This window comes from Protomyctophum parallelum (assembly GCF_964188405.1).
Source record: "Protomyctophum parallelum genome assembly, chromosome: 2".
Taxonomy (NCBI): domain Eukaryota; kingdom Metazoa; phylum Chordata; class Actinopteri; order Myctophiformes; family Myctophidae; genus Protomyctophum; species Protomyctophum parallelum.
Genome location: NC_139699.1, coordinates 25,685,545 through 25,705,976, shown reverse-complemented (window position 1 = coordinate 25,705,976; position 20,432 = coordinate 25,685,545). Strand labels below are relative to the sequence as shown.

The 20,432-nt window shown below is 42.7% G+C and overlaps 1 protein-coding gene across 2 annotated transcripts in view; it reads right to left on the bottom strand.

Moving 5' to 3' along the window:
* itfg1 (integrin alpha FG-GAP repeat containing 1) overlaps positions 1 to 20,432 on the bottom strand; it is a 169,690-nt gene that overhangs the window by 63,502 nt on the left and 85,756 nt on the right. For both annotated transcript variants that reach the window (XR_014568920.1, XM_083759155.1), the window contains exon 10: positions 15,920 to 16,071. Coding sequence is in view for 1 of the 2 variants with exons in the window: in XM_083759155.1 (XP_083615281.1) it covers positions 15,920 to 16,071 (152 nt within the window). In the remaining variant the exon portion in view is untranslated. The remainder of the gene's footprint in view (positions 1 to 15,919; positions 16,072 to 20,432) is intronic.

Here is a 20,432-nt window from a genome sequence, read left to right as displayed (position 1 = left end):
CTACAGGATGACTCCCCTACCCAATTAAACTGGGATCCCTACAGGATGACTCCCCTACTGAATTAAACTGGGATCCCTACAGGATGACTCCCCTACCCAATTAAACTGGGATCCCTACAGGATGACTCCCCTACCCAATTAAACTGGGATCCCTACAGGATGACTCCCCTACTGAATTAAACTGGGATCCCTACAGGATGACTCCCCTACCCAATTAAACTGGGATCCCTACAGGATGACTCCCCTACTGAATTAAACTGGGATCCCTACAGGATGACTCCCCTACCCAATTAAACTGGGATCCCTACAGGATGACTCCCCTACCCAATTAAACTGGGATCCCTACAGGATGACTCCCCTACTGAATTAAACTGGGATCCCTACAGGATGACTCCCCTACCCAATTAAACTGGGATCCCTACAGGATGACTCCCCTACCCAATTAAACTGGGATCCCTACAGGATGACTCCCCTACCGAATTAAACTGGGATCCCTACAGGATGACTCCCCTACCCAATTAAACTGGGATCCCTACAGGATGACTCCCCTACTGAATTAAACTGGGATCCCTACAGGATGACTCCCCTACCCAATTAAACTGGGATCCCTACAGGATGACTCCCCTACCCAATTAAACTGGGATCCCTACAGGATGACTCCCCTACTGAATTAAACTGGGATCCCTACAGGATGACTCCCCTACCCAATTAAACTGGGATCCCTACAGGATGACTCCCCTACCCAATTAAACTGGGATCCCTACAGGATGACTCCCCTACCCAATTAGGCTAACCACAATTTCCATTTGCACACATTTTAATGCTCAACATTGTCTCCAAAATAACTGGTCTGGGTTTCTGTGTAATTTGCTGTGCATGTCAGGGTCCAGAGAGGATGACCAATTGACCACGACTGATTTTGGTGACCAAAATGGCCTCTCCTCCAGTGGCAGCCGCAGGGACATAATGACCATGAAATTAGATGAACCCTCAATATTTGAGTGACCCCATGATATGACCACCCTCAGGTACCACACACAGGCCAAAAATGTTTTAACTTGACACAGAAATATCTCATAATGTAATAATTATATTGCATGATGAGCCCTAGTGATTTTGGTCTTTCCTCTAGCGCCACCCTTCAGCCACAATTGCTGTTAGCCGAACTTTCAGACTATAATAATGCATTATTAAAATATGACTGAGAAAAATATTGTCATTAACTGATTAAAATGCTTATTTTATTATGTTGTTATGTGTTATGTGTTGTTTTATTTCATGCCAAACAGCCTCTGACTGTCTGCTTTTGTGGTAATAATTATTTATGTCATTTTGAAGGGCTCATTATTCATGTTCACAATATTATAGATTAACATTAACAGATTATATTATATTAACAGCACACAACACTTTTACCCTTTCTTTTGTTCATGGTAGTGTTGGGTAAGGCTTATATTGATTCAGATTCTGCATATCCATTCTATACTAATGTTATTAGACCATCGGTGGTGCCCCTGTGGAAAGGGTAAATAGCATCAAATTCCTGGGGGTGCATTTGGCAGACGATCTTACCTCCACGATCAACACCACAGCCATCATTAAGAAGGCTCAGCAGAGACTTTACCCCCTCCGGAGGCTCAAGAAGGCGGGCCTTCCCACTCCCCTCCTTACCACCTTCTACAGGGGCACCATAGAGTCAATCCTGACTTACAGCTTCACCTCTTGGTTCGGCAGCCTCAAGGCACAGGAACAACACCAGCTGAATCGGGTGGTGAAGACAGCTGGAAGGATCATTGGTGCCTCTGTTCCCCCCTTGTTGGAGCTCTATAAAGAGCGCTGTGCCAGAAGAGCCACCAGCATCATTGGGGACCCCCATCATCCCTCCCACGGCCTGTTTATGCTCCTACCCTCAGGGAAAAGGTACAGGAGTATTTGGGCAAGGACAACCAGGATGAAAAACAGTTTTTTCCCAAGTGCAGTGAGGCTCATAAACGAACTGCGCCCCCTCCCCCCCCTCCCCCGGCAAAACTGAATGAAGCGTTGGACTGAACTGGACAAACAGCACTTTAAAAAAACAGTGCTGGTAACGTTTTGTTTTTAAGGATTGCACCATGCCACTTTATTTATTTATAGTTGTGCGTGGTGTTGGTAACTTTTAACTTGCCCATATGAATTGCACGTCATCAAACATACTGGGGCTCTTTTTAAATGTTTGTCCATGTTGGTTTTAGTTTTTAGCTTGTGTTTTTAAATAGGCTCTATGTTTTATGTTGCACTGCCAATAACTGAGGGGAAACGATATTTCATGTTCTTTTGTATGCAAGTACATAGGAAAATGACAAATAAAATGATTCTGATTCTGATTCTGATTCTGATTTGCACAGTAGTCTTGCATGGCCAGACTGTTGCCTCCCACAATGTGAATGTTGACTTCAATGTGGTGTTCACTGGTCAATACAAAACATAATCGTTCGTATAATGGCCTTGCGTATTCATTTTGACAAAATCATTGTATGAGTTGAATAAAGTTAAAATATTGAGTAAATGTAACAGATCTGTTTTGTTAAATCATACTCTCATATTTAGTTAGATCAACCTAGCATTTCAATGATATGTACTCATATTTTATGTACAAGTTAACTTACTAAAATTTTTCATGTCAAGGTGCTTAATGACAAAGACAAAGTTCTCGCCCTCCGGCGTCTCACTGGCCGTCATTTAACCGTGTTCGTGGTGGGGCTTCAAAGGATACAGAAGTCGGTCGGTCAGTCCTCAACACGTTCCCAAATAAGATAACTTTGATGTCAGGATGCAACGTATATTGAGCTTGTAGATCTGCTTGTATTGCTACTTTTATGAAGAAGAACTAAATATATAAAAAAAAAGGTTTCTGCCCAACAGCAATGATATCTGAAGAACTCCTGTCTGGATTGCCAATGTGATATTCTGTGTTGCTTCATGCTCCTGGGAGGTATACACTATTGATTAAGCTGACCCCTTGTCTCCTCGAGCGCCAACCACTTTTTCCAATTGCACACAGTATACCGTATCTCAAAGTCTAAAGGGCTTTGGGACACTTTAGACTTTAGTGGTGTTTTTTGGTTTGTTTTATAACTTTTGGCAGGGAGAGCTGTAAATAAGCTAGATTCTTCCTTTTTTCGTTCTTCCAAGGATTAGTACATGCCAGTCAATGCCATATCAAGTGGGCATAAGAAATAAAAAAGCCAATATGGTTGTGATATTCCCTGCGATATAGCCTAACATGACATGTCACAGTCACTGCCGGTGTTTTTTAATTACCTTTGGAGCATACGCCAAAGTATTTGCACCTTTGATCCATGAAGATCCCCCTGAAAATAGTCCCATGACTTGTTTGCCGGTCCGGAAAATAATCCACCGTGATATGGAAGAACAACAAACAGTAATGGCGGAGGGATGTCATGTTGAAACCCCGTTCACTTGCATTGAACTCATTTTCCCAGAAGCCCTTGCAAGCCAGTGGATAGGTCGATGTCCGGTTACGTCATCATAATGCGTCGTCCCCTGTCACGATGTCTGTGACAAAGCCGGATTTTCATAACATACATTAAAAAACGACGAATTAAACACATAAAACAAATAAGCAGGTTTAGCGTATTACGTAGGGAAAGACAATGGAATAAAATGCGGCTTTAGCGGGTTATGTAGTCAATGGTGGCAAGCTAGCACCGGCCGACTCATTGGAGGCAATGTAGGGTTCAGTGTTTTGCCCATGGACACTTCGACATGTGGACAGGTCGGAGGACGTGGGATTCGAGCCACTGACCCAGGACATGGACAGATGAATTAGAATTACAATATGAACCCCTGAATTAGAGAATGTAGATTTAGTATTTTATTTTTCAACATCAATACAGCATGGAATTATGGACAATATCGTATCCAACGACAACAAAATATTTAAAGTTTTGGGTCCGAGAGGCAAAATCTCATGAAATGGTGATCTGTGGCTCAAATGTGGAATAAATAATGGACCTTGATGTGAAAAGGGTTGAAAACCACTGTGATCCAGTGTATGGCTGTACTTCTAAGTCGTGACTGCTGTTTACCTCCATGTCCGTGAGCACAGATGTTTCACTGGACGGATGAGGTCCAAACAATGACCTGATAGTATCTACCTGCTGACATTCTCCACACACAGATCAGCATGCGCACGGCACGCACACACACACACACACACACACACACACACACACACACACAAGACGACAGGGGTGTTAATGCCATTGCCTAGCAACAGCCTGCTAAGCTGTTGGTGGGTGCTCAGTTGGGGAGAATACTGATAGGCACGCACGCACACACGCGCGCATGCACACACACACACACACACACACACACACACACACACACACACACACACACACACACTACAGCATACAGACAGGAAATGGGGAGAGGGAGTCGGGGAGCGACATGCAGCAAAGGTCCTCGAGATCACGACTCAAACCCGCAACACGCTGTCAGGCTGCAATGGAGCCTAGGTGTCCGGACCGCAAGGCCAGCGGTCAAGGCCAACAGATTCCTTAACAATCCCTTTAACGATTTCGTTATATTCCTATACGGTATATGCTGCACATTACCGGTTCTCAAAGCTGGGTGCAGGGGGATCCTCTGGGTTACTTGAGGGGGCTCCAAATGGACCCTTACAGGTCTATAAATCTGAGTCCGTAACTCTGAGAGTGTGGAATGGAACCAAATAGACCCCAGTACACTCACAGAGTTATTGTGGTCCTTGAAATAAAATGAAAAAACACGTTGAGATCCACAAATAGCACAGATATCCTACTCCTAGGGCAACCAAATGGCCAGCTACTTAACGTCCCTGATTGCAGCAGACTTTAAGTCCACATACCAGCTCTACCAGCTGTGTGTGATTGATGGATACTTTTAATGCATTGGTCTTTGTGAATGGAGTTGCATGTGCCGATATTATCCACTACATCTTATTTTTCATGTCACGTTGACTTGAGCTTGTCCCGTGCCCTCTCTGCCCAGTTAGATATCTCCTGTATTTTTATTTATCCACCTTCAAGGGCGCCATACATTCTCTGTCCTCTCTGGGACTCATGTTGTTTGGCCTTGTGTTGTATCTACGCCCAAGTCCTTCTGTCTCCCTCATAGAAATGGGTTTCTTTCTCATTGACAGCAGTACTGCTGCACTGCTGCTGCACTGCTGCTGCACTACTGTGACTGTTTGTGTGTGTGTGTGTGTGTGTGTGTGTGTGTGTGTGTGTGTGTGTGTGTGTGTGTGTGTGTGTGTGATACACTGTGTGTGTGTGTCCATTTATATTTCTACCTACAGAAGTCAGAGGTGTCTATAAAGAAGAAGAAAAAACATTATTCAGTGAATTTCATGCAACTTCAGCGTGCTGACATATTTATACACGGCTTTCAATTCATATTTTTAGGTGCGTGCGTCTGTGTGTCTGTGTGTCTGTCTGTCTGTCTGTCTGTCTGTCTGTCTGTCTGTCTGTCTGTCTGTCTGTCTGTCTGTCTGTCTGTCTGTGTGTGTGTGTGTGTGTGTGTGTGTGTGTGTGTGTGTGTGTGTGTGGAAAAGAGAGGGGTATTTCTGGAATCTGAAATGAGGTCACACATGCAGGCAGACACAACAACAACACACACACCCCCAGTAGTAACTGGACTTTGACATTTAGGGGTTGAACCAATTCAACATAAAAAACACACTTCTGTGTGTGTGTGTGTGTGTGTGTGTGTGCTTGCGTGCGTGCATGCGTGCGTGCATGCTCGACTGCGCGTGCATACAGATGCATCGCTCTCTGTTTGTTTCTCTCTCTCTCTGTCCCACTCTGTGTCTCTCTATGTTTCTCTCTCTCTCTCTGTCCCACTCTGTGTCTCTCTATGTTTCTCTCTCTCTCTCTCTGTCCCACTCTGTTTCTCTCTCTCTCTGTCCCACTCTGTGTCTCTCTGTTTCTCTCTCTCCCACTCTGTCCCACTCTGTGTGTCTCTGTCTCTCTGTCTCTCTGTCTCTCTGTCTCTCTGTCTCTCTCTCTCTCTCTCTCTCTCTCTCTCTCTCTCTCTCTCTCTCTCTCTCTCTCTCTCCATGATGCAGATCAAAGCGCTGAATGGCATCCTGAGGGAACAGTTCACAGACAATTGCCACATTCTCTCTCCCACGTTTACTTTGGAAATTAATTAAATCGTCCCTCGTTAAAGCTTTTAGAGCTCTCCCAGGCACACAGTGTCTCTGTTTATGTGTGTTTATATGAATGTGTCTGAACCCCATGTGGTCTTGTAAGTATAAGCGTGAATACACATGCGCCTGTGTTAGATGTTTGTCCTCTGAATGGCCGTGCACAACCAGCTGGCCCATTGACTGTAAAAAAACTATAATGGACGAAGGGAGATGTGGCATCACCCATTGGTTTCTACCAGTGGTGGAAAAAGTAGTAAGTACTTTCACTTCAATACTGCAATGTAGAAATACTCCTTTACAGTAAGTAAATGGCCGGAATTAAAATTTTACTTGAGCAAAAGAACAAAAGTATTGGTATCAAATGTACTTGAAGTACCAAAACTAAAAGTATTAATTATGCAGAATATCTTTTTTCAAGTTCTAAAATAATTTGAAAATAGCAGATCTATACAAGCTCACAATTCGTTCCATCGTGACACATTGCTGTGAGCCTTCCTTCCCTCCTTCCTATATCTGCTGGCCAAGGTCATGAATGTGCAGATGCTGAACAAGCACTGTAAGGTGTGAGTGGGTCGAACTGACTCCGGATCAGTTTTCTGTGCTCATTAAACTCATACACTGCCAATATTCCATTTGGACCTTGCGTTCCCGAGTTGTTGCCATTTGAAAACAGCATGCCTTGCTGAAAAACAATATAGAACACATTTCGAGAACACAGTATCCAGCCATACAGTAGGTGTTATTAACTGTGTCACCGTTGTAAAGAAAAAAATATCTGGCACTAAGAACACCCTCCACTGGTGTAATAATATTGCTTAATAAAAAAAGAAATAATGTCAGGAACAGAACAAAAGGTTTGCTGACGTGTTACTGGGTTTGAAGCTGCTGCTCTTTGAAGGCCTCCAGTGTGTGTGTGTGTGTGTGTGTGTGTGTGTGTGTGTGTCGGCCTCAGAACTTCTCTGTTCAGTGTGAATTGAATTGTGTTCCCTCTGCTCACCTCACTAAAGGTTAGACCGTTAGAGCCTTAATGCTTTCCATTAGTTACATAATATATAAATATAAATTATACAACTCTCTCAGACAAGATTTCCAATACGAAAATAGCTGAACTACAGGCTCACAATGATGCAAGCTTTTAGATGTGCTATTTTTGCTAATTTAGTGTGACACTGTCATATTATGATGCCGTATAAAATAGGGCATTCATTTATGAAAGACAATATAAAAAAAAGATCTAATATGAATTGAGATTCAAGGTTTCTGCCTGACAGCGATAATATGAATATGACTTTCATGTTCCCTCTGAGGACAGTATCTCCAAGATGCATTGAGGGAGCTTTCACTTATCGTTGCTGTCAGGTGGAAACCTTGTATGTCCAAAATCATTCTTTTTTTATTATTATTTAAAAAATAATTCTTCGAAAATCTAATAGCTTACAATTCATCACAATGCATTATTTTCACTAATTTTGTGTGACATTTGTATGATATGATGAAGTAGGGCATTCATTTACAAATCACATTTTGAGATAAACAGTTTTGTTATGCTAACTGGGGAAAAAAAGGATTCTGAGAAGAAAGCTCTCGGTTAGTGTTAAAACCAATCCTCTGCCCCAAGTTGGTACATTATTGGACTAAAATATTTGAGATCTTGTCTGATATATTTGAAGTTTGTTTGGAGCCGTCACCCCAGATCGCTATTTTTGGGGTACCATCAGATTTTGAACTTCTAACCCAGAAACAGTCTAATATGGTAGCATTTGCCTCACTGATAGCAAGACGTAGAATATTGTTGGGGTGGAAATCCCCAACTCCCCCTTCTATAGCTATGTGGCTTAAGGATATTATGGGATTTTTAAAATTGGAAAAAATTAAGTTTACAATTAGAGGTTCAACAGAAAGGTTATTTTCTAGCTGGCAACCATTCATTACCTACTTTGAGAATCTGAGGGTACTTCAACCATTCATTACCTACTTTGAGAATCTGAGGGTACTTCAACCATTCATTACCTACTTTGAGAATCTGAGGGTACTTCAACCATTCATTACCTACTTTGAGAATCTGAGGGTACTTCAACCATTCATTACCTACTTTGAGAATCTGAGGGTACTTCAACCATTCATTACCTACTTTGAGAATCTGAGGGTACTTCAACCATTCATTACCTACTTTGAGAATCTGAGGGTACTTCAACCATTCATTACCTACTTTGAGAATCTGAGGGTACTTCCGACAGACTAATTGAACCAATACTACGTGTGTTTTTTGCTCCCTCATAACAATAGAACTGTGTATAGAACGTTCCGATTCAACACTATTTTCCAACATAACTTGTTACTCTTTTGAACACGAATAACCCAACTCATAATTGTATTTATTTTGTTTTATTTTATTTTATTTTGTTTAATTTTTTGTTATTTATATTGTTTTTGTTATCTGTGCTTAAATTATTATTTTTGTTTCCTACTGTTCATATTATATGTCAAATATACATGGTTGTTTTTGTATGTCTGTACTCAATTGTTATTTTTTATATTGTTTAATGATGACGATAACTGTGGGGGGAGGGATGGGGTGAGGGAGAAAAAAAAATTGTATGTTCAAACTGTACTACATTGTTGAAACCTACTACCAATAAACATATATTAAAGAAACAAAAAAACATCCTCTCTTACTTTGCATTTCATTTAGTTTATTAAGATTTCTCTTTCCATTCAATGGCCTTACATCTTAAATGATTAACTGCTAATGGAAGAGACAATGTGAAAAGAACTTCAGAAAGCCACATGGTATATTCCTCCCAGGAAGCCGCTGACATCTTCTAAGAAACTCAGTAGGGGTTATCTCTAGATATGAACAATCTGCACGCACAACTTTTTTTGTCGATTTTGTTGACTAAAACTGTGACGAAAATGTTCGTCGACTACGTTTTTTTCACTGAGGGAAACAAAATAAAACAAAATAAAACTAAGCTATGATGACTTAAACTAAGACTAAATATATTGACAATTTCGTCAGCCATTACGACACCATCAAGGTCTGCCAAAATACATTTTAGTCAATTAAATCAACTGTAGATTAATCTACTAAAATCGTATGATATTTAGCTGACTAAAACCACTAGACTAACACTAAAGCGTTTCAGGTGACAAAAATTAAACCAAAAATTGCTTTAAAAAATAACACTGCACCAAACTATGTAAGACAGCTGTAGTGCTGCCTTTACCTAAAATGTTGATTCCCCTAGGCCTATAGGGCAATTTAGAATCCTGCATGTGAATCTTCTTCTAGTTTTAAATTGTCTTTGTTTTAATTAAGGCGTTAATGTTTTCATGCTCTGTTCTTTGTTTGTTTTTACAGTACACAACCCGATTATATTCTGTTCTTATTTCAATATTATTACTCTGTTGTGCTGTGCCTTGTGTAATCTCGGCATCATTGTACAGTAAATGGGGGTCCTGCCCTCAATGTATTTCAGAGAAAATAAAGGTTGAATGAGTGAAAAGAATAAATCTCTGCCAGCTTCCGTTGATAAAACCGGTGGAAACAAGTAGATCATGCAGGGGTCTTTTAACATTTTGCAGGCCAATCTGAGAGAGAGAGATGAAGCAGGGACCCCCCACTACATATTGTATAAAACTGTGGAATGTGCCATTCCTTGGTAGAGGCTGATATCTTCAAACACGGATTTGGTGGAAATCAAGGGGCCATTTTCCCAGATGATCAAATTAATCCCTCATTTGTCACACTTCTTAGCGGTAAAGGCTAACCCAGATTGCAGTTGAGGCCTTGCATTTCTAGCAGTCGATTACAATGGATTAACATGAGGCACATACTGTACATGTACGGCAGAGCTACCAACCTGCACACATTTTGTGTACCAACCACGCAATTCTAGGCGTATAGACACCTAGAATTGCGTGGTTGGTACACAAAATGTGTGTAGGTTGGTAGCTCTGGTACGGTAGTACCAACACATTGCATTTTAACTATGCTACAGAGGCCACTGTGGGACGTCTGGCCAATGCAATTCAATGAGAATAGATGCGGCCAAGTTATTTTCCCTTACCCAGAGTGGACAATCTGTCACTCTCATCATACCCCTCTACACAGGGTCAAAAGGTGACTGGCCAGACAAAGGGATCTGATGAGGAGCTGAAACGCACGCGCTCGCGCACACACACACACACACACTGCTGCAATCCTTTTAATCAGGAAAATAGCAATCTGTACAAGATTACTAACATACTGTACAGTGTACTGTACATGTATGCATCAGTATGTACGTGCACACACACACACACACACACACACACACACACACACACACACACACGCACACACGCACACACACACACACACACACACACACACACACACACACACACACACACTGTACAATGTGTTTGAATAAGGCCATGGTCCAGTCTCATGCGTGCGCAAATACAATTGCGGGTCTCGGGACACATGGGCCCCACAGGGTTGGGCTGCCCCCCTCGTTTAGTACAGTCAAACCAAGCTTATACAAATCGGGTTCCATCCAACCAACCAATACTGTGGTGCAGACTATGAAAATATATTTCACTTTGACAAATATTCATTATTCATCTCCAAAAATCCAATTTTGTTCACACATTCAACTGAATGTGTGAACATGTCACTGCGACCCCAGCTAACAGCTAGTAGTGAGCCAGTCAGCTCAACATTGTCATCATGACATGCCGGCCCATAATACACAGGCACACACAATCAGTCGATCCACATTCAGAGCATTAATTGCATTGCTCGGCATTGAGCGGAGAATTCAACTCTCGGTCACGGTGACTCTTTATTCTAGTGGTCCGCCTGTTGAGGACCACTGGTATAGCCCAAGGAAAAACCTTTGCCTGAAATTCTTCATATCTGCTCTTTATAGCACCACAACGTGGCCGACATATGTAGAACACATTTTCTTATATTACTCATTCAGATTTTATCCAAATTTCACGCAAATCGGTACACATGATCTCCATAGTTATGTGATCAAGACGGGTTTGTTTGTTACAAACGTAGGGGACCTCTGTTCTGTTCCTTTCCTAAACTACTGTTAGAACTACTGTATATCTCCATTGTGGAACATGATCCATGATCCATTTATCTTTCCGCTAAAAACACGGCTTGAATTCAATTTGTCACTGTAATGTTATTCATTTAAGCAGCCTGTCAACCAGACATTTATCATAATGAGCCAATAACCTTAACCGTAATACCGTATACACAACGGTCTATTCATTTATTTCATTGCACAGCTGATCAGAGCAGTGGGCTGCATGTGTGTGTGCAAAAACGTGACTCCAAGTACCAGTCTGTCTCAAACTAGAAATAATGACCCCGAGAACCAGTCTATCTCAAACCAGAAATAATGGGTTTTCTGCTCTCGTGAGCCTGTCAAGAACATTCTTAACAAGGATGCAGGTCTGTTCTTTGTCGTATTGGTGCTGAGGAAACGGCCTCAACTAAATCTGTGTGATAGCAACAGCTCTGCAAGATGGAGTTACGGTTATGATGGCAACAGTTCTACAGCCACGGATCCCGACAACAGTGTTGACCTCAACGAGGTGAAAGCAAACTAGCAAAGCTCAAAGCGAATGAATATAAGAAGGTTAAAGCAACCATGGAAACTCTCCTGCGTATCCCCACGTGGATACAGAAGAGAGCAAAGTAGGAGCTGTTATAAGAGCATTGAGTGTGGCGAATATTCCATTCAGCCAAGAAGACCGGTACATACATCTGCTAAAACTCTGATGATTGTGCGCTGCACCACATTTTTGGTCTAGGTCTAGCAACTTCACAGATTTTTTTTTCCCAAAGTCACTTACAATAATCGGATATGGCAACACTGCCTGTGGCGTGTACAGACCCATTAGAATGCATGGGGCAAGCATAGCCCTGACCCCTACAACACATAATATGTGCAAGATATCTTATCTTCATCTCTTGGCCGGATAATCCATGTATGTCCTTCACACACACTCGCGCACACACGGACACACACGGACACACACGCACGCACGCACGCACGCACGCACGCACGCACGCACGCACGCACGCACGCACGCACACACACACACACACACACACACACACACACACACACACACACACACACACACACACACACACACACACACACACACACACACACACACACACACACAAATGTGTCAGTCAAACAAACTGACCAACAAAGAGCGCTTTTTGAGCTGAGGAGCACGCCCGACAGCAGAGAAATCATGTCCACAGCGCTTGCACACAGTGTTTTATTGATATCCGCAACATTCTAACTGATCAATCATCGCTGTGCTCGGATATCCTGTCATCTGTGTTATCAGCACAGCGTTCTCATGGTTGTGGTAACAACTCAGAGCTGGGACGTAAATTACCGGGTTGTTACACACAATAAAGAGATCTAAAAGTTGAACGATTTCCAGCTTGTGCGTCTTTGCCATAGGAATGCATAGCAGTGCTTTTGACAGAATATTTTTTATATAGGGGCACGGTGGCACAGTTGGTAGTGCTGTTGCCTCACAGCTAGAAGGTCCTGGGTTCGATTCCCGCTCGGGCCGCTGTGGGTGCTGGCGGCATGTTTCCTCCTCCGTGTCATCAGTGCCCATACCCGAAGGCGGGGTTGGCGAAAGGGCCTTTCTGTGTGGAGTTTGCATGTTCTCCCCGTGTCCCCTAGGGTAGGTACCCTCACAAAAACATGCAGTAATCCTGGTCTCTAAACTGCCTCCCCCTGGCCAGCCGGGACGCCTGATGGAGGGGAAAGGAACTGGTTGGAATAACGTGTTCCTTCCACGCGCTAGATCCAACCAGGGAAACTCCCCCCTGTCAGGTGTAAAGGAGCAACTTGGACACTCAAGCATGAAGGAAGCATGAGTTAAGTCCGTTGCTCTCCCTAGGTTGGCGGAGGGTGTGTAGAGCCCAGGATCACATCACAGGATGATTGACACAGGGGTGAAAAATGGTTTACAAAATCGTGGGACAAAAAGTCTTTTGAATAAAATGTATCGTAATGGCTGATTTTATATTTACATGCTGAAAATAATAATAATAAAGAAGAAGCGTTGCCCTCCCTAACATTTTAGTCTAGTTTTTATGTTGAAAATATTGTCAGTTAGTTTTAGTCATCATACCTTAGTTTTTATTTAGTTTTCCTTTGTGAAAAAAGGTAGTCGACGAACATTTTTCGTCATAGTTTTAGTCGACAAAATCAACACTAATGCAGAGCAGACTGGCACTGCCAACTCAAAAGACGTTCTCTGTAGACATTACATATGTGCATCTACTGTAAGCTATAGTGTAGTGAGATGTTTTCCCTTTCAATGCCAAATTAAATATTCTTCACTTCTTCACCAACAAACCGTGTAAAACACCTGGTATTACAGCAGATGTTTATTAAGGGTAAGAGTTATGCTTTGTGCTATTCAGGTCATTTCTACTGCAGCGAATCCAAGACATTTTAACAGAGAACATGTGGCATCTGTGGAAAGGCGACGCATGCGTAGGTTTAATAAGCTTACCGTAATAGTTCTACATAAGACACTCAAACACACATCTCAAGTCATGTTGTGTTTGAGTCTAATTCCATTTCATGTTCCATCGGATTAATACAGCTAGAATAATCATTTCAATGTCGTGTTGGTACGTGACGAATTAAAACCAATAGGACAAATAAATGAAAGGGATGTGAATTGCAGCTTGTTGACAGTGTCGGCATTAATCAGCTTAAAACTGATAATTTCTGACAGTAATTATGTATGTTGTGATGATGGGTGTGTGGGTGGGGGACCTTTGTTATTCAAACCGAATTACAGAATATGTAACAGTTGCATTACTTTTAATAAACTGTAGGCTATAAGGTCAGATACATAAAAAAATGTAAATGCATATCCATTATTATAGCTATGTGAACACATCCTTCTTCTACCCTAATAGACAGGGGGTACACGAGCACATGGCCGTTTATCTGCCTTTATCTGTGCTCCGAACCACACTGTTAGCACACATCTCTACATGCAAAATAAAATCTGCACGCTCCCAGAATCCAGATGCACTACATTGCATCCACGCAACACATATATTTACTGTACAAATATTACTTTTGTCAAACACACTGTTATTGCGCAACATTTCACTGTGACGCAAATTGCATCCCAACGTTCTCATTCCCCGGCACCTCCCCTTTTCACTGCACACACACACACACACACACACACACTCACGTGCGCACACACATACACAGGGCACAGCAGCACGGTACAGCACAGTATGCTACAGTACAGTACAGTATGTTAAGGCACAGCACAGTACAGTATGGAACAGTACAGTAACGTACAATACTGTAGGAGAAGAGAGCAGTACAGTCCAGTCCAGTCCAGTCCAGTCCAGTCCAGTCCAGTCCAGTCCAGTCCAGTCCAGTCCAGTCCAGTACAGTACAGTACAGTACAGTACAGTACAGTACAGTACACCAGACCTGAGAACAATTAGTGGGCAGCGGATGGCCGTTGCGCGTAGTGCAATCACCCATTGGAATGCAAATGTACTTCTGATGCGGAGGGACGACACATCTTGCCTGCCCAAAATGTAATTCCTGGAAACTGTGTCCCGAGTAGACCTTTGTCGAAGATGATGTTACCCAGGTAAAGTAATGTGTCACTCTGCATGTTTAACTAAAGTTTTCCACACGCCTAACTATTTTTTTTCATATCAATGTTGATAACGCCATCATACTATAAATGTGCCATGTCTCTGTGTGTCTGCGTGCGTGCGTGCGGGCGTGTGTGTGTGTACGGTTGTAATGCACATAACCCGACAACTATTTGCCCCACCAACTTCTAATTCAACACACGTGTTCCACACCCCCGCAGGAGTGCAGTGCCCGGTATTTAGTCGGTCGGACCCACGGTTCTCCAGAATCACCACAAAAGGCTCTGCTCTCAGGCTCTGCAAGTGGGCCTAATCAGCCTAAATCCCCTCACCTGTGCAATTCCCAGCCTCTGCCTCAGACAATTGATTGCCATGGCAACCCCACACCTGACAATTAATTACTTAACCAGTCCACTTTTCACAGTCAGTCAGTTTGCCCTCTTCAGACACAGGCATACAGGCAGATACAACAGAGATCTCCATGTGGGACAAAGACAGACAGTTAAAACGGGTGCTATGACAAGTTGACAACGGGTATTATTAATGTAGGTTCCAAAGTTGCATCGATCTTGCATCTATCTATAAATGCACCATGGCTGTAATGCACGTAACTGGAGAACCGTTCACATCACCGACTTCAAATTCGACACACGTGTTCGTTCAACACCCCCTGAACCCACAGTGTCGAGTCGGTCGGACCCATGGTTGTCCAGAACCACCACAAAAGGCCTCTGCCCGGGCTGGACACAGAGAGACAGATACAGTACATGTATGGAAATAAAAGGCACACAGACAGATGGGTGGAACTCTGACACGGGTACAACAGGTATTGCATAGCCGGGTGAGGCATGGAACTCCAACTTCCATCGTTACCGACTCGGTGCTCTACAGCCATAAAAATGTGTCCATGACCCACAATTGGTTCCCGACTCCCGACCCAGTTTTGGGGAAGCAGTGGGCTAATTAGTGTGTATGCGTGTGTCGCTAATATACCTGCCAGACGCAGTGGGCTAGTTAGTGTGTATGTGTCGCTATACCTGCCAGACGTGTTGTGAAGGACCACCAAGGCGTCAGGGAAGCCGTCCAGGTTGTAGTCACCCAGGTGGAGGCCCATGGACTGGCTGCCATCCCCTGGAACAAAGCCCCAGACGGTGTCCCTCCTCTGGAAGTCTGTCAGCACTGGAACCCACTGGAACACAGGGAAGTACATAGATAGATATTAGTCTCACGTATTATTCCAAAATCTCTGAATGCTACATACTTAGAGAGCGTCAGGAACTATACAGACCCTGAAATCCGAAAAAGGATGCTGTCATCTGTTCGTCATTTCCATTCACGGAAGTACATTGAAAAATATCTTTTAAAACATATTTTGGAATTCCTGTTTCTGGCTAAGTAACAAGCTACACATGATTCAGCTAATTAGATTTAAACTAGACCTATGTCCGTCGGCCACTGGCCTAATTGGGAACGATGCAAGATGGGAACCTAGTATGCGATACCCGTTTTAACTGGTCTCTACTGCTCATAGTAATCACATGGCAGGTGTGGGGTTGCCAAGGCAATCAATTGGCTGAGGCAGAGGCTGGGAATTGTACAGTTGAGGGGACTTAGGCTCATTAGGCCCACTGGCAGAGCATGACCAGAGCCTTTTGTGGTGGTTCTGAACAACCGTGTATCTGACCCACTCAACACTGGGCACTGCACTCCCTGTGGTGGTGTGGAATACGTGTAACGTGTGTCACATTTGTCAGTCAGAGGGGCGAACGGTTCTCGAGTAAGTGGATTACAGACACAGTAACACAGAGACGTGATGCATTTATTGTAAGATTAGGACAAAAGTACAACTGCAACGACGGAAGCTGGGAGAAGGCGGGATATCCGCTTTACTCCCGAATGCTTTGCAGAGCTTTCTCTGCACAGACTATACAACGGAAGCTTTTGAACACTGTGGGAGGCAACCGTCTGGCTCCAGAGACCACATACAGTAGATATAGATATAGACCTTTATCGACCCTGAGGCAAGTTCAGTTGTCATAGAAACACTGCAGTAGGGATGAAACAAAGACGACAAGTACAGAGTGAGTGGTAAGATAAAACACTAATTAAAATAGATTAACTATTTCATGTCAGACTGCAATGGCTTTTGGCTTTTTATTTTGACGTTTCAGTCTGAAACAGGAGCCTGCATGTTTCTGAACCAATCAGAGAGTCCCATCCCTTCAGGCCTTAGGGCTGATTCATACTCCTATTTAACCGCTGTAGTGCCCCCCCCCCCTGAACCTTAAATGACGTCTACAGAGCCAAACCGACTTTTATTCGGCTCTAAAATAGGAGTATGAATCGCGCCTTAGAATGGGACGTTAGAATCTTAATCACTCCACCCGTGTGCAGAAGAGCTATACTGTTTGCTTACAATGAGAGCGAAACGGCCAGCTAAGCATGCTTGCTACTACGTGACTTATTTCTAACCTATAATACACTGTCTAGATGTCATTGCGATGTCATCAATACTAAACCCATATATGGAGATCCCTGATGTCATCAATATTGGCCAGCAACGTCAAACCCTTAGATCTCCATATATGGAGCTCACCTGTTCTGACATTGCATATATTGATCCTTCCTCTTTGATGTCTCCCTTTTGACTGATACCTGTCCATTTAAACTCTAGATGGGCCTGTTGACTGATACCTGTCCATTTAAACTCTAGATGGGCCAGTTGACTGACACCTGTCCATTTAAACTCTAGATGGGCCTGTTGACTGATACCTGTCCATTTAAACTCTAGATGGGCCTGTTGACTGACACCTGTCCATTTAAACTCTAGATGGGCATGTTGACTGACACCTGTCCATTTAAAATCTAGATGGGCCTGTTGACTGATACCTGTCCATTTAAACTCTAGATGGGCCTGTTGACTGACACCTGTCAATTTAAACTCTAGATGGGCCTGTTGACTGACACCTGTCCATTTAAACTCTAGATGGGCATGTTGACTGACACCTGTCCATTTCAACTCTAGATGGGCATGTTGACTGACACCTGTCCATTTAAACTCTAGACGGGCCTGTTGACTGATACCTGTCCATTTAAACTCTAGATGGGCCTGTTGACTGATACCTGTCCATTTAAACTCTAGATGGGCCTGTTGACTGATACCTGTCCATTTAAACTCTAGATGGGCCAGTTGACTGATACCTGTCCATTTAAACTCTAGATGGGCCTGTTGACTGACACCTGTCCATTTAAACTCTAGATGGACCAGTTGACTGACACCTGTCCATTTAAACTCTAGATGGGCCTGTTGACTGATACCTGTCCATTTAAACTCTAGATGGGCCTGTTGACTGACACCTGTCCATTTAAACTCTAGATGGGCCTGTTGACTGACACCTGTCCATTTAAACTCTAGATGGGCCAGTTGACTGACACCTGTCCATTTAAACTCTAGATGGGCATGTTGACTGACACCTGTCCATTTAAACTCTAGATGGGCCTGTTGACTGACACCTGTCCATTTAAACTCTAGATGGGCCTGTTGACTGATACCTGTCCATTTAAACTCTAGATGGGCCTGTTGACTGATACCTGTCCATTTAAACTCTAGATGGGCCTGTTGACTGATACCTGTCCATTTAAACTCTAGATGGGCCAGTTGACTGATACCTGTCCATTTAAACTCTAGATGGGCCTGTTGACTGACACCTGTCCATTTAAACTCTAGATGGGCCTGTTGACTGATACCTGTCCATTTAAACTCTAGATGGGCCAGTTGACTGATACCTGTCCATTTAAACTCTAGATGGGCATGTTGACTGATACCTGTCCATTTAAACTCTAGATGGGCCTGCCCCAAAGTTATTATTACAACACTCCATATTTGGGCATGCCTGACACAGAACAAAAAAAAATAATAATAATAATAATAATAATAAAAGGAACAGATGGGTGGAACGGGTACTCTGACACGGGCACAACGGGACAAATAACTCCATATATAGGAATAAAGGGACACAGAGAGACAGATACAGAAATCACCATTTGACACGGCTACAACGGGTATTGCATAGGTATGGCATGGATCTCCAACTTCCATCGTTACAATAACTGGACTCCTGGACAAAGGCAGATTACGATTGGCAGACTTACTAGAAAGTGCCTTCAGCATATTATTTTATATTTAGTTAAATATACATTTTTCTCTCTTTTCTCATAGAGTTTTAGAAGTTTTACAAATGTTTTCTTACTAAACATTCTACAATTGAAATGGACATCATTACTAAAATTACCAAGCGAGCAGCAATTTATCATCTCATAAATGCCTTTGCAGTATACAGCCAAATCCAGTTTACAGCTAAAGTGTTTTTCTGAGTATTACTTTCAGATAAGGAGTGAAAAGCCATTATTTGCAGAAGATGGCACTGAATTGGCAAGCGAAGCTTCTCCTAACGTGAGCAGGCTTTGTTTGTCTCTAGAATGAATAAACGAGGACAGAGGCTGACAAGGAAAATGCCACCGTAGAATACAGATCAGCTTCAAATGAATGTCCAGATTCAATGAAAAAAATAACAACTCAATACTTTTAAACGGGACCTGACTTGGCTGTTTACCTTAACTTCTTTTTTCCGTCTACACTTTCTTTGCCAAAAAATAGCCAATCTACAAGCTTGTAGATTTTATATTTTTGAGTAATGTTCCCCCAGAATATGGGACTACTTTCATCTAAATGAATGAATGAATGAATGAATGAATGAATAAATGAATGCTTGATGTTCAAAATGTTTGGAAAAAATAGTCAATTTACAAGCTCATTGCATTACATCGTGAACATCAAATATATCTGCTGATCTACAGTATGTTAGTCTAGATTAGGTCCCCACCTTTTTCGGGGGGTCGCGAGACATGGCCAAAGCATTTCCGGGGGTCCCTAGCCAAAAACGTTGAGAACCCCTGTTCTACACCAACCTCTTCAGAGAAAATAGCCAATCTGTAAGCTCACAACGTGTCACATTTCGACACATGAGATTGTAGCGCAGCTATTTTCACCACCAGAAAAGGGACGCTAGGGTTCATGTGGTTAAACTAAGCGTGACTAGAGGCCATCGGATTATGTCATAAACTATTGTCAGTAGAGTTGTTATGGCAGAGAACAACAGCCCTTCATGAGCTTAGAATCAAGTTCTAATAATAGCAGACTTCACAGCAGCACAATCCCTAAACTGCTCCTTTGTCTAAGACAAAACAAAATCATTTTGTCTCAATCCGCAAAATTGTTTGTATAATAAATACATAATTAAATCATAATGAGGTTCAAAATTAAGTGAAATGTGCCCTAGCTTTGCTTGTTAGCCTGTGGTTATCCCCTAAATCTAGAAAACTCAACTCATCAAAACAAACAAGGCATTTGCATGCTCATCTCATCCTGACAAGTCAGAGTGCTTCACTAAATGAGGCCCTGGGGGGGGGGGGGGAACAGAACCCTGTGATTACACCAGTTTGGAGCTAAATAGTCTGAATAGTCCAAAGACAAAAATAGTAATCCAGTCT